General features: G+C 37.0%; 1 protein-coding gene across 2 annotated transcripts in view; it reads left to right on the top strand.

Annotated features, from left to right (window-relative positions):
- Nucleotides 1–14573, top strand: part of LOC131782466 (laminin subunit alpha) — a 36505-nt gene that overhangs the window by 7328 nt on the left and 14604 nt on the right. The window contains exons 13-32 of one of the 2 annotated variants that reach the window (XM_059099197.2): nt 321–420; nt 779–992; nt 1387–1674; nt 2395–2661; nt 3186–3467; nt 4250–4465; nt 5047–5313; nt 5846–6170; nt 6519–6862; nt 7225–7358; nt 7963–8122; nt 8400–8501; nt 9291–9377; nt 9510–9743; nt 10454–10580; nt 11098–11606; nt 11707–11887; nt 12197–12473; nt 12840–12916; nt 14268–14474. In XM_059099197.2, coding sequence (XP_058955180.2) covers nt 321–420; nt 779–992; nt 1387–1674; nt 2395–2661; nt 3186–3467; nt 4250–4465; nt 5047–5313; nt 5846–6170; nt 6519–6862; nt 7225–7358; nt 7963–8122; nt 8400–8501; nt 9291–9377; nt 9510–9743; nt 10454–10580; nt 11098–11606; nt 11707–11887; nt 12197–12473; nt 12840–12916; nt 14268–14474 — 4398 coding nt within the window. Of the gene's footprint in view, nt 1–320; nt 421–778; nt 993–1386; nt 1675–2394; nt 2662–3185; nt 3468–4249; nt 4466–5046; nt 5314–5845; nt 6171–6518; nt 6863–7224; nt 7359–7962; nt 8123–8399; nt 8502–9290; nt 9378–9509; nt 9744–10453; nt 10581–11097; nt 11607–11706; nt 11888–12196; nt 12474–12839; nt 12917–14264; nt 14475–14573 lie in introns of both variants that reach the window. The other variant, XM_059099196.2, reaches the window with a different exon arrangement.

Here is a 14573-nt window from a genome sequence, read left to right as displayed (position 1 = left end):
TAATACAGTTATTTTAATCATACAGGCAAGGTTACACTCATTGCTTTTTTGCATGATAGCCTGGGGTTTTTAGATGAAAGTTGGGGTAATATGGGTGTGTGTCAATATAGACTATAACTGCTGTTGCTTAAGTGGTGTCACTACCTTTCCCTCCTGTGGATGGTTTGCCAGTTAATCGGCAGTAACCTTCGAACCTTTCTCTTTCAGGTCAACAAGTGCACTATAGTATCTAGAATTAAGTAAATTTTGGGAATTTGCACCTTCAAAGAGATTTAGATTAATGCTGTAAGTAGTGAATTAATTTTGGATACATGTTATAGGTTGTGACTGTGATGTTGGAGGAGCATATGACCAGTTTTGTGATGTCAGCTCAGGGCAGTGTAATTGTCGAGTTAATGTTGATGGGAGAGACTGTAGCCGGTATGGACTTAACATTCATGATCATTTAATGTCTACATGTCAGCTTAACATGCTATTTCTGTAGTCTCACTGTGCAGTATGTTTAGCTTGTCTATAGTGACTACAATGGCTCACATGTGTTCAACCTTTTAACCCCTAAGAGTGATTAACATCTCATTTCTTCCTACAATATCATCCCTGAATCAAACATTAAGGTCATGAGAATAAAGGTAATGATCACCAACTAAAGATATTCATTATTGCTAAACAAATTTTCCTCGTTAATACTACAGGGAATGTATAGAGAATGGTGTAGAGAATATGTATACTGATGTTAAAGTGTTAAGTGTTAATTTTACATTTGACTTGTGCTTTTCAGGCCAGCCTCTCAGCATTACTATCCAACTTTGCTACAAATCAAGGCTGAGATGGAGGATGGAATGGCACTCCCTACTAAATCAACCTCAGACCAAGATGTCCTCTCTCCAGACGTGTCAATATCAGATGATGGTCGACCTGCTAGATTTGGTTTTGATGAAAGTGTGTTTCCTGGCTTCTCTTGGAGGGGATATGCCACCATGTCTGATATCCAGGTACTGTAAGAGCTACAATTTAATGCTGAGGATTCAAGTGTTAGCCTTTCAACATTTGTCTGACAAAGGGGTGATGCTTGAAACATCAGCTTTAGAAACTCTTCACAGTGGCCATTAACATCATCAAGTCAGTGTATAAAACCAAGTCATCTTGTAATATTCCCACAGCACCGCAGTTTCTTTATAAACTGGCCCCCTCTATTTATCTGGTATTTAATGATTCAATTGTTTTCCTTGTATTTTATCAAAAAAAGGTGATGGTGAAACACATTTGAATTAATAAACTGAAAAGAATTTGATGAATAAAAGATGATAAGTAGTAAGGGTTTATTTAAGTTGCTGAAATGTGAGAGTTCTCTCTTTATTAATGTTATACTTTCTGTCTTTCATGCAGAGAGCAATAAAAGTAACTCTGGACATTCCAAAGACAACTCGTTACCACATCATATTTTACTCCATTACAAATGGAAGTTCACCTGTAACTGGTGAGGTGATGCTGACACCTAAAGGAGGTGAAGGAAGCAAACAAAGCAGCAAGGTCACATTTCCAGTCAAGCAGGTTGGCTCAGCAAATATTGCCACTCATCATACTGTTGGAGAGAAAGAAAAGGCTACTCAGTTCATGTTGACCAAAGGGAAATGGGATTTGATTCTGGCTCTTCCACCAGCAAGTGTTCTCCTGGTGAGTCACATATAAAAAGAGCTAAAATTCAGTTGTGATATAACCAGTAGTTAGAACCAATGTTACAGCACTTAATCCTTTCACTCCCAGAAGTTATCAACATGCACCTTCTCCCTACAATTCCAATATGTTATCCTACAACCAGGAAAGAGATGAGACAAGATTTATCAGCAGAGAGTGATAATTTACTGATACTTACAGTTCTTCAAGCTATGGGCAAAGAAACAATTTCTCATAAATTAAAAAATCTCTACAAATACTGGGAAATAATTAATATTTGTGCATACAGAAGTGATGTAGGCCTGCATAGCTTGTATTATTCATTACATCCATTTTCTTGTAATGTATTTCAATCTAGAAAACTTTTGATTAATTTAGGCTCTGAAATTTGAGCTAGTTAAAAACTGTTAACACCTTTAACTTTAATTTTGATATTCTCCAAAATTTTCTCTTCACATTTTCTATGGTACTGGCTAGGAGAATTAGTTTGACAATCAAGGTTTCTTAAAATAATGATCCTTTCCTTTACTCTCATGACCTTTATATCAGATATCAAGGGTATACTGTTAGAAGAAATTAGAAGCCAGTTGCTCTTAGGGGTTAAAAGGTTAAAATGGTATTATTTTGGGGTTGCATTTTATTATTTTATACTGAGTAACAGGCATACATCTATTTCCAAATTGGAAAGTCTCTGAAAACCCTATATTTTGTCTATTACAGGATTACGTTGTTGCTTTACCACAAGTATACTATGAAGCATACCAACTGGAAGAGAAAGTCACCAAACCTTGCCAAGTGAATGGTATCAATACTTTATGTAACCAGTTCTCATACCTGAGCACAAAAGCATCAGGCTTTTTCACAACAGAATTGGAAACAGGATATATTGTTACTAGTCGTGGAGTGAGACCCACACAGCTGTTTAGAGATGAAAAAGTCCTGCAACAGTTGGATTTCAGTGCCATGGCTAATCTAGATAATCAACAGGTCAGATTACTAATATTACATATGTTTTTATAAAATAGATATTTTAGATCAATGTCACCACCCCTCCCCTAATTAAGCCAACAACAGTCAACTGAAAACAAGTTAAGGTTGGAGTTGGGTTGAGGGAGAGGTAGGTTTACAGTTGGTCAGATACTGTCATTGATCCAAGATTTCATCAATTATTTAATGTCCTGACCCTGGTTGTTTGAAGGTTAGGTAGTGCTACCCACTGGATAAATCTCTATCTGGTGGATAGCATAATACATGTACCCTTTGGATAGAGATTTATCCATTGGAAAACACTATTCGCCCTCTGAACAACTGAGCTTTGATGTTGATTTATTGTTCCACAAATTGTTTTTAGGATAGATTTTGACAAATTTTTATAGATATAGGAGGAGAGAGAAGGGAAAGGGTTATCTTGGTAATAGCATGTTGGGAAAGCATTTGTTTACTTGGTGTAAAATTGAACCGTTATTGTCAATGAATGAATGGACTGTAATTCTTGTTTTTCTTTCATACAGACCCGCGTTACAGCAGAATTTCGCATCCGTAAAATTGGTAAATATGTCCTAGTTCTGCAGTATTACTCTCCTAATGACAAGAAGATCAAGTTAAATGTTTACTTGAGGTATCAGACAGGATCACAGAGAGGAGAGTTCAACCTTCAGAAATGTAACTACAGGTTTGGCTGCCGTCAAGTAGCTGTGGATAACACTGGAGCTGTCAAAGTGTTTGATGTTGCTGAACTGCAGAGGACAGTAGTTACCCTTTTGGCCAGAGACACTTCCTCACCTATTGCTGTGGTATGTATGTTGGTCATTAAATTGTGGTTAAACCTGTAAATCCCAAGGTCTGATTGTCAGTTCTCCCCTCCAGTTGCTACACATTTCATTGTAAATTAGTTTGAGAATTTGGTGTTAGATCGAGATAACTTCTACCTGATCATTACTTGTTTTCTGGATAATATATGGATATTACAAGAAGAAGTTATATGGTAATCACTTCAGGGGTTGGTGCTTTTGTTCAAGGATGTTGCAATAACAAAAGGGGATACCTCACCGAAACATTAACTTCCAAACAAACCAAATTATAAGAAAACGTTTCTCAGGAAATAATGTGTTATTTTTTATTTTCTTGGATGGAAAGTCATAGTACATGTAAGTTCTATTATATATCTTCTGGGTTTTGATTGGGTCATATCATTGAATGAAAATGTTTGAGTTGTTTTGCCCTGAGACTCTAAATATTTGTTTTCCAAACCAATCCTGTTAAAATATTTTACAATAGTCATTGTTTTGTTGTTGATTCAGGAATTTGGGTTAATTAAATTTCTCCTTTGCAACTGCAACTTTTTTTCATGCAATGATTTGAGCATCCTTCACTGTAACATCAGTATCTATAATCTCCATACTCCTCTCTACACTATTTTTTTGGTACTGACAGGGAGAATTTGTTTAAGAATTATTACTTCTTATGGATGAATCAGAAGTATTAAGGAGAAATTAGATGTTGGTCACTCTTAGGGTTTAAAGGGTCCCAGAAATTAATTCAAGTTCTCTTTACCACACTTGTTTGTTGGTTGTAGGACTCTGTTACAGCCATTCCACTTGATGTGTGGGATCTGGATTTCATTGCTCCAAGCATTCTTTGTACAACTCAAGGCAATGTTTGTATTCCCACATCATACCCCATTCCCAAAGGAGCTGTTACAATTGAGGTTCCAGATGCCAGTGTTCCTGATCAACCACAGCCTCCAAACAAACAGGATCCAAAAGCAAAACTACAGTACTTGGGTGAAGGGGTAAGTATAATGACTTTTCTTCCATAAGTAAGTTCATGATTAAAACCCAAAGGTCTTGTTATTTAAACAAAGTAAGACATTAGCAGGGGTTTACAGAATAGTTTATTAAATAAATTAATATTTTTCCATGACTGGCCATCAGCCTTTTTTACTCCGTTCACAGACATTGATGTGTAAATTAAAATTCTAGCTTAATGAAAAATGAATGAAAATATGGCTTTGCTAAACAAGAGCTGAACTTCTGTGAGGCGACAAACCTTATGTTTTCTCTTAAAACTCTGATAATGTACAAAAGTTTCCCAGTAAAAATGTGTTCGTCAAAAAGCCAAAAACCAGCTGGGCAAATAGTGGTGCATTGTGGGTAATGAATAGTTCAAAGTAAACTGTAAAGCACAACATTGCTCATGCATATGAAGGAGGGACTGGGTTTCAGTAAGTCTCTGATTTCACTCTGCTGATCAACTTCAAGTAGTAACCACTTATTAAATTTTTTTTTTTTTTGCGAAAAGCACATTTAATTTAGTTATTGTGATTCTTGGTACCACAATATCAACTTGTTTTCTTCATTTGGTTTCTTGAAGATCCATTCTCTGTCAAGTAATGGGCTTAAGGAAGGGAGATATGCAGCCATTGTTCACTATTATCAGCCAAAGCATTCTTCATTTGAGTCCCAAGTGAAAGTCACCAGCGACCGTGCAGTGGAAGGGTCCATCAAATTCCATTACTGCCCTCATGCATCAGGCTGCAGATCAGTTATCAAGGACTTGGCTGGTTCACCATTCTTTGATATTGAACGAAAAACTGTTGCACTGGAGTTTGAGATTCCAATGAACTCATCAACATGGATAGTAAGTTTTTGAACTGTATGTATGCCTGTGAAGTTATCATTGAATTTTTGTAACACAAGTAAAACTTATGCCCCATTCACACCAAAGCTTAAACATGTTTAAAAGTTGTTTTGTTAAACACAGTTTAATTTTTTTTTTCTTCATAGAAACTATTTAACCGAATATTTTTGACTTGAATGTAGCACATCGGAAATGCAAGTTAGCAAGTACTTGAATCCTATGGAAAATCAAGTTTTTCAGTTCTCTGTTTATAATTTTCATTCAATGAAAACCAGTTTAACAAAACATGTTTTGCTGGTGTGAATGGGGTATTAGCACTCCTGATGTAATTGAAGGTAATTTAATTTGTTGTTAATCACCATAAAGTTGCCCTGTTTCATGCAATGTTTCCATGGGCCACAAGCAAGGACTGTCCTTATTTTCCTGTTAACTAGAATTTAAGACTAAAGTAGAAATTTCAGAGACAAGCAAAGTCATATGTTCAACCAAGCTAACAAAATTAATGATCTCTTGTATGCTTCTTTTCTTGTAGGACTATGTTCTGCTTGTTCCTCAAAATGTATTCACTGGGGACCTGCAAGAAGATGCTCCAGTCCCCTTGTCTCAAGATTTCCTTGATTCATGCAGCAAAGATGACTTCTTCATAAAAACCTCAGATCCAAAGTTTTGTAAAGATTCGGTGTTTTCACTCACAACAAGCTTCAATAATGGAAGTCTTCCTTGTGACTGTAATCCTAAGGGATCTGTTGACAACAACTGTGAAACATTTGGTGGACAGTGCCGTTGTCGTCAGAATGTAATTGGGAGAACCTGCAATAGGTGTAAGACAGGGTATTATGGCTTCCCTGAATGCAAAAGTAAGTGGAAAGTGTTATATTTATAATTAAGTGCATTCTTCTTTGGTAAAATTTCCCCTAAAAATTAAGTTGGTAGAAAATTGTCTGCATGTATATACCAGTTGTGGAAAACCCTTTTGACCTGGGCAAAAGCACATGTACACCAACACTTTTCTTATTTCAGGAGTAAGCAGTGCTGGTGGTTTTCCAAACTAAAGAATAAACCTTCTTTCACCAGACAGTCTTTGTAAAAACCAGACCTATGCCTGAGTAGTTCTTGTTTTGGAATTGTAGTTATAGGCTTCATCTGTTAAAAATTTTCAATTTAATTTTTACCTAATTAAAATCTGCTTTCTTTTGAAATTTAAGGATGCCGTTGTGTTTTCTGTAATGAGATCACTGGGGCCTGTGATTGTCCAAAAAACACTGTTGGGCCAAACTGTGAATTCTGCCTGCAAGGAACCTGCTGTTATGACCCCATCCTTGGTTGTGAGGACTGTGGCTGTGAGAGGTTTGGTGTGGTTGGTAACAATATAGCATGCAATCCTAACACAGGGCAGTGTAACTGTAAACCATCTCATACTGGGAAGAAATGTAAAAAGTGTGCTGTTGGATATTTTAACTATCCTTTGTGCCAGAAATGTGAAAGTTGTGATCCCAGAGGAGTTGACAGTAGGATATGTGACAGCAATGGTGGAACATGCTTTTGTAAGGTGAGCTCTTAGGATTGTTGAATTGATAAGAGGGTGCTCCCTATAAAAATAATAATACTTCATGGAGTAAATCTGTTGGGGTATGGGCATTTTTTTGGCTGTTATAACCTTAAATAAACATTGCTAGGGTTGATAAAAGACTGTAAGTAATTGGCTGTCAAAGTCATCCATATGATAAATGAGCAGAATAAACTCTGGACTGTATTTGTTAAACAACCTATCATTAGGTGGCTACTCAGTGGACTGCTTTCTCAAGACACTTTGATCAAATACAATAGTGATGTCATTATTATTCCTCATAGTCATCTTTACAGACTAAAGTTTTATGAATTAAAGCTCTTTGATTTGACCCTTTTTGGTAGCCTGGAGTCACTGGACCACGCTGTGATAAATGTGCAGCAGGACGTTTCAATCTAGATGCTAACAATCCAGATGGCTGCTCTAAGTGCTGGTGTAATGGCCTGTCTAAAGTTTGTGATAGTGGCAATAAGTACTGGTAAGAATTGTTGATATCTAACCATGTCAGCACCTGGAGCCAAATGGCCCACATGGTCAGCTTATCTGGGTTTCTTTCACAAGGTAACAATTTGTGTCACTAACCCCCCTCTCCTCCCAGATAGAATGCTAGTCCATGGCAGGATACTACCCTCCCCCTCCCCCTCCCCCCTCACCCATAAACCCTTACCCCTCCCCCCTTACCCCTAGCACTTCCTTCCACAGGCTGATTGCCTATACCTACAGTAGTTAAACTTGCAGGTGGGGAGAAGCACTGCAATGGTGAAGAGTCTTGTTCAAGAAAACAGCATAATTACCCAACCAGGTTTTATACAAGGACCTCTGGACTTCTCAACCCTGAATCAAGCTCACTTATTCTTGACCCACTTTATTTCCCAGATACATGTACATAGTTTACTTACCAAAGCAATGTTGGCAGATGCCTATAGAACTATAAAGAAAGCCTTTTAGCACAATACTGTTTCAATTTGTACCTTGAAAAAAACCTTTTTGTATTAACATGCAGTATATTTATAACTTAATAATGTAATGCTTTTTACATTTCTTTCTTGCGTGGATGACATGCAGTTTTATTTTCTTTAAAGGTCCAAAATTAATACCATGGACAATTGGAAGTTAGAGAACAGTCCAGCTATTGTGGTTAAAATTGATGAAACTAAACTCTCTGCCTCAGTAAGCAGCCAAAGAGATGAAAAAGGCAAACCAATCTACTGGATAGCACCCATGGAATACCTTGGACAAAAGGTACATGAGACTGCAACATCTTAGTTGCTTGTGAAAAGGAGCTGATCTTTGGCATTTCATCCACAACACAACCATGTTTTACTCTGATGCAAACAAAGGAATGTTCCTTATAGTCAAAGTTATTTTCCTGTAATATCACAATATACTATTTCATTTATGAAACCATGGTTATGTATGATATGTACATATTGAAAGTTTGAAATTCAGTGATGTGCTCTGTAAACTAAGTTCATCAAGTGAAGTATTTGAAAAGCAACTGATTTGTTGTGTATCTTAGATTTCATCTTATGGTGGCAAACTGATGTACACAATCAGTTATGAAGTACCACAAGGAGAAAGTTCACCAGTCTTGACAATGAAACCTGACATTGTGATTGAGGTACTTGCTCACTTTATCTTTTTCAAGCTAGAACATAAGATTAGTTCAGGGCTCACCTTCTCAAAACTTACCTCTGGTCAGTGTCACTTCCCTCTGGATGGAATCCTGATCTATTTTTGGTGACCCCTGAATCCTTAACTCCCAAGATCTGATTGCTAATTCTTCCCACTAATTGCTCTACATTTCCTTGTAAATTAGTCACAAGAATTTGGTGCTATATCAAGATTTAAAAACCTCTCCCTGAAAAGTTTGGGTATTCCTATCACTTGTTTGCTTTATAGTGTATGTATATTACTTATAGAAGTTACATGGTAATCACTTCTTAGAGTTATGATAGTTGCAAGTTTTTGTTACAGTTTTCCTGAGTTCAAAGATGGAGATAAGATGTCTTTATTGCACTCAAAACACTATGCAATGACTGTGTGGGGAGTTTGACTGGAATCTAGTGTCCAGTTTGTTATGCATTAAGTTATTAGGTCTCATTTGTCAATTCTTATTGATGCTGAACTTACAATCTACTCCATTATTAATGATTGTGGATAGAACTCAGTGTAATATGGATTTAACCATAGCTGAAAGTGAAGGCAGTGTGTATAGTAACACGCTATATTTGTTATTTGAGACTGTGCATATGTGTACATTAATAAGAACAATTTTGACAATTTTTTTGGGGGAGGGGGAATTTAATTTTTATGACAATTCCTATTGAAATTTTAACAATCAGTAAGTCTTAATTTTGTAAACTGTCCATTAAAATGTTGGAAGCAATAATCTTACTTCTTGCTGTAGGGTAAAAATGGCAAAGTGCTCTTGTTCAAAAAGCAGTTGGAACTTTCTCCAGGACAGACATCAGCGATTGAGGCACAGTTTTTGGAGGTGAGTGTGAACACCCAATGGCAATTTGTGGTCAAATGTTGTCAGAAGTCATTTCAAGTTTTTCTGTTTGCTACCTCTGAGGGTATATAATTTATAGTTGCCATAACAATATATTGCTTTTGACACTTATAGTATCTTTGGGAGGATACCAGTGGATCCAATGTAAGCAGGGATGACTTCATGTCAGTTTTTCATGACATAAAATCGCTGAAGCTGAGGGCCTCATACAGCACAGTGGTTTCAGACGTCAGGCTCAGTGATGTTGAAATGGATGTTGCAGTAGATGAGCCTGTTGACGGAGCAATGAGAGCAATGAGTGTAGAAAAATGTGAATGTCCAGTGAAAGCTACAGGAGATTCCTGTGAGGTGAGATACAAAGTCACTAAGCCAAGTTGCGCTAGTAATATACTTAAAACAAGACACCCTTTTTTTTTTTTTTATAATAGCAAGACTTGAATACAGTCTGTCTGTCTGCACATACCATTTTGAATTGATAGGAAATTATTTCTTTTGTGAGGATGCAATGCACCTATAGGAGTGACAGGATTAAATTGAATAGAACAAAACCCAGTAGTTGATTCTACCGGGGAAAACAATAGGTCCAGATTTTCAATCTTCACTACAATGCTTTGTCTGAGATGGGAGAGTGCTCTTACAAATGTGTCATGTCTGCATTACTTGGGGGAATGGGATGGCACAGTAGTGAGATGGCCTTCCCCCCACCACTGTGGCTGAGATTTGATTCCTGGACCTGGCATCATATGTGGGTTGAGTTTGTTATAGGTTCTCGTCCTTACTTGATGGTTTTTGTCTGGGTACTCAGGTTTTCCCCCTGCCACAAAAAACAAAATTCCAAATTCTAGTTCCACCTGGAAACAATGGACAAAAAGAGCCACCTTGGGAATGTGTATTGTTAAATTTTTTTATTATCATCATTCATACTACCAGCTTCTCTTACATGTGAATCAAATTACAAATAATGCGTTTTCTTAAACTGAGGAGCAACCATTCTAGATGTCAACAAAGTGATCACAGTGATTTGTCTTGCAATGATCGCTCTGTGTTGTAATTTGCAGCTTTGTGGAAAAGGTTATACTAGAGCTCCAGATAACACTTCCTGTGTACGCTGCAACTGTTTTGATCACTCAGAGGACTGTGATGGAGAAAGTGGAGAATGTTACAGTTGTTTGCACAACACCACAGGTAAGGTTGATCATAATGAGTAGTGCGCTGAATCTCTAATATACACCATTTAACATAATTTGGGATCAAAAGAGTTTTGGTATGGAAAGAGGGTTCAAGATAATTGAATAAAGGGGCTAAGTTTCTAAAGAATCTGTGGCGCTGTGTCCGTGGGGGAGTATAAGAAGATAATTTGGTTTTATCAACAGAGCTGATAATGTTATATGACTACCAAGAAGAGTTTTAAAGCTAAAATTTTGAGGTTAAGCCTTTATTATTTGCCTTGATGAAAGGCTAATGTTGGAAACCTCAGCTTTTAAACTCTTCACATGACCACTTTACATTATCAACTCAGTTGATAAAACCAAATTATGGTGTTCGAGATGATTGGACTGTTTTTTTTGTTTTTTTTAGTATAACATCAAAGTATAGGGTCTTAGGAAACCCAAGTGTCCTGTATTGCCAAAGTTGATTATTAATCAGAAATCCCTTTTAATATCTTTAAACTAGCAAATAATTTTTCTGGTTTATGTTTTAGGGCCAAACTGTGAAGTCTGTGAACCTGGTTTCTATGGTGATGCCACCACAGGCACCCCACTGGACTGCAATATATGTGAATGCCCCCTAGGAATAGTGTCAAACAGCTTTGCAACTGAATGCTCCCTGAATTCTGTCGATGACCTCATTTGCACTTGTAAAGAAGGATATGTTGGACAGAGGTGCAACAAGTGTGCTGATGGTTTCTATGGTGACCCTTCTGATCGTGGTGACTATTGTAAGAGGTGTGGTTGCAGTGGTAATATTGATTACAACGTCAATGGAAGTTGTGACTCCCTGACAGGAGAGTGTCTCAAATGTATCAATACTGCAACAGGAGACCAGTGTGACCGCTGTTTGAATGGTTACTATGGTGATGCAGTTGTTGCAAAGAACTGTGCAAGATGTGCTTGTAATGATTGTGGCACTGTAACTGCAGTTTGCAATCATACCACTGGGTCTTGCATGTGTAAACCCAATGTCATTGGGGAAAGCTGTGACAGCTGCAAGGTAATCAGTCAGTTAATTCCATGAAGTATGCTGGTGTAATCAGTAATTCACAACTCTAGAGAAAGAGAAAAATTCTGGCTATTTTCTACTTAATTTTTAGCCCAATACCTGGAACTTTGACAGCTGTTTGGGGTGTGAAGATTGTGACTGTGCGCCAGCATCACTATCAACATCATGCGATGTGAAAACAGGTCAGTGTGAATGTCCAGAGGGCGTGACGGGAAGGAGGTGTGACAGATGTAAGGCAGGGTACTTTGAATACACAAAGAATGGCTGTCGTGGTAAGTACCTCAGTCTCTATTCTTTTTAGTTTTATTTTGGGTCAATTTCTTGTCTTGAGATGTTGGGTTACATTGCATAAGCTATGAATGTTTTGACTTCTGCATGTTTCAGTGTATTTACATGCTTATTGTTATCAAAATGAGGAGGTCAGAACTGCTGGAAGTACCAGTTCAGTTTATCTTCCTAAAAATATACCATGCTTCAGAGCATTTTTATAACTACTCTGTACTAGTAATTTAAGTTTTAGTTAAGGTCTGTGTCTGTCTATGTCTCTTATTCAAACAATGTGTTAAAATATTTTACTTCAGCATGCACCTGTGATAAGGGAGAAGACAACTTGTTCGGCTTTTGCGATGTGAATACTGGTCAGTGTTGTAAGCCAGGAGGGAACTGTACCATTTGTCCTGTGAATTACATCCTAACTTCAGAGGGCTGTCAATATTGTGGTGAATGTGTTGGACGTCTCCTGAAAACAGCCACTGAACTGGACCGTAATCTTTCCTTGGCTCTCAAGGCTGTAAAACAGGGAACAGCTGGAATTATTGCTGAAGGACGATTTTCAGACCTAAATGAAACTTTGCAAAGGTACTTGAAAAGCAAGCTTTGTTTTTTCTGATGTAAAAGATGATTACAAACTGGCAGAAATTTTCCTTTGCCTTTCTTTTGGCTCTGGCTTATAGTGATATAGCTAAGGTTTATTTTTCAATTATGAAGATGGTAAAAACATCATCAAATAAATATTGATTCAAAAAACACATACTATCACAAACAGTTGTGCAGGAAGAATTGCTGCCTTCTTATAAGCAATGCTGAACCTTTGAACCTGAGAATTATTGGTATAAAGAGTCAATTTCCCAAAACTGCAAAGTACATGTAGGCTATTCCTGAGAGCTGCAATACCCTTTGAGTAGAGTGTTGGGTCACTACTAACATATGATTACTCACTATCAGGTTAATTCCACCAACTAATGAATATAATTCAACCATGGAAGAACTGTCCAAGGTAGTTGGAATGTCATTGGTAAATGGTAAGAATCATCATACTCAGTGCAATTGTAAATTCCTGTTTAAATAAACCTTAAAAAAGAGAAGTTAAATCTTCAGAGACTCTTGTATTTCTCAAGTCCAGTCAATGCCAAACCTTAATTAGACAATTGTATCACCCATCTGACATGTTGGAAACTGTTGGAAAGTCAAATATGTTATCATCACACAGATCAATACTAATTATGGTAATTTGCATCTTTAGATTTCATGTTGTTTTCTCATCAGAGTAATACACAAGCTATTAGCTATTAGTTAATCTTTGGCTCACCAGGGACATTTTTGAGCTAAGGTTTTTCAATCGTGATAGAAATCAGAGAGCCATTACAACTCTGAAAAGTGATGAAGTGCCTCCAAACACATGGAACCATGTTGCTGCTACATATGATTATGACAGTGGTAAAGCAAGGCTTTGGGTTAATGAATAGTTGCAGGATGAAGCCGATATTGGTGTAATTGAGCTTGCCACTGAAAGTGAATTTGTGTTGATGGGTAGTGTGGAAGGACTACCCTTCTATTTTAAAGGCCGAGTTGCTTGTCTTCAGATTTATGATGAAGCACTCACTAAGAAACAGTTATCTTTTGCAAAACATGCTTGTGACCCAGGTAATCAACAATAATTCTGCACATCTAATCTATTCTATTATCTTGATCATCATACAGTTAACATTTACACATAGATAATTTGTTAACTTTTAGCATCCTTACATTGGTGTTCATGTTCTCTGTGCTGCCCATGTGCTGCCCTCTTTACATTTCCTGTGGTACTTAACAGAAGTATTTGTTAACAATCAGGAGCTTCTTAAAATAATGATCATTTCCTTTATTCTCATGACCTTTATGTTTAAGTCAAGGTTGATGTTATAAGGAGAAATTAGAGGCCTGCCATTTTTTCTGGAGTTAAAGGGTTAATCAGTTATAACACATTGATATCAATACGTTACACTCATTTTACCTTGGGATATTTACTGTCTAATGAATATTTTCAGTGAAAAAAGTTGTGTTTCTGATACAGGCTTTTGTAAATTCCATGAGTTCAATTTTACCATTACTTCATTCTCTTTTTCAATAACTGCCCCCTTCCCCCTCTTTCTATGAGATATATGCATATGTTATTGTACGTCCACCATCAATCTAATAGCTTATAGCTGCTGCAACACGTTAATGTTTGAGCGAGCATCCACAATATTTCTAGTTGGTAGCAAACCAGCTTCCCCAGCCCTCTTCTGCCCTCAAATTTTATTCCTGTTATTGTTTGCAAAGTGGTCTTCTAAGAGGTTTACAAGAGGTAGTAATACTTGTTGATTCTGTGGGCTAACTATTTGATCCCAGCAGCTGCAAACACAAGCTCTGGAGATGTTGATGAGGATAACAATCTCATTAAGAGGACAGACAGTAGTGAAGAAACAGTAAACAATGTAACAACAATGGTAATGATGATAACAGACCAAGCAAAAAGGGCTTTGGAAACTTCCACGTCTACAAAGGAAGAAGCTCTTGAATTAGGAGAAGAAATTCGTAAGGCCCTTAATCGAACTTATGGTAAGTAGCCTTTTAGTTCTTGTTAGTTAAGAACATTTTGTTGCCTTTAGGATGTATGACTTGCAAATTGCAATTTAGAAGTTGAATAAAAAAAAAAAG

This window comes from Pocillopora verrucosa, chromosome 2 (assembly GCF_036669915.1).
Source record: "Pocillopora verrucosa isolate sample1 chromosome 2, ASM3666991v2, whole genome shotgun sequence".
In the NCBI taxonomy this organism is placed as follows: Eukaryota; Metazoa; Cnidaria; class Anthozoa; order Scleractinia; family Pocilloporidae; genus Pocillopora; species Pocillopora verrucosa.
Note: the sequence above shows the minus strand (reverse complement) of the source record. Positions and strands in the feature narration are given on the sequence as shown.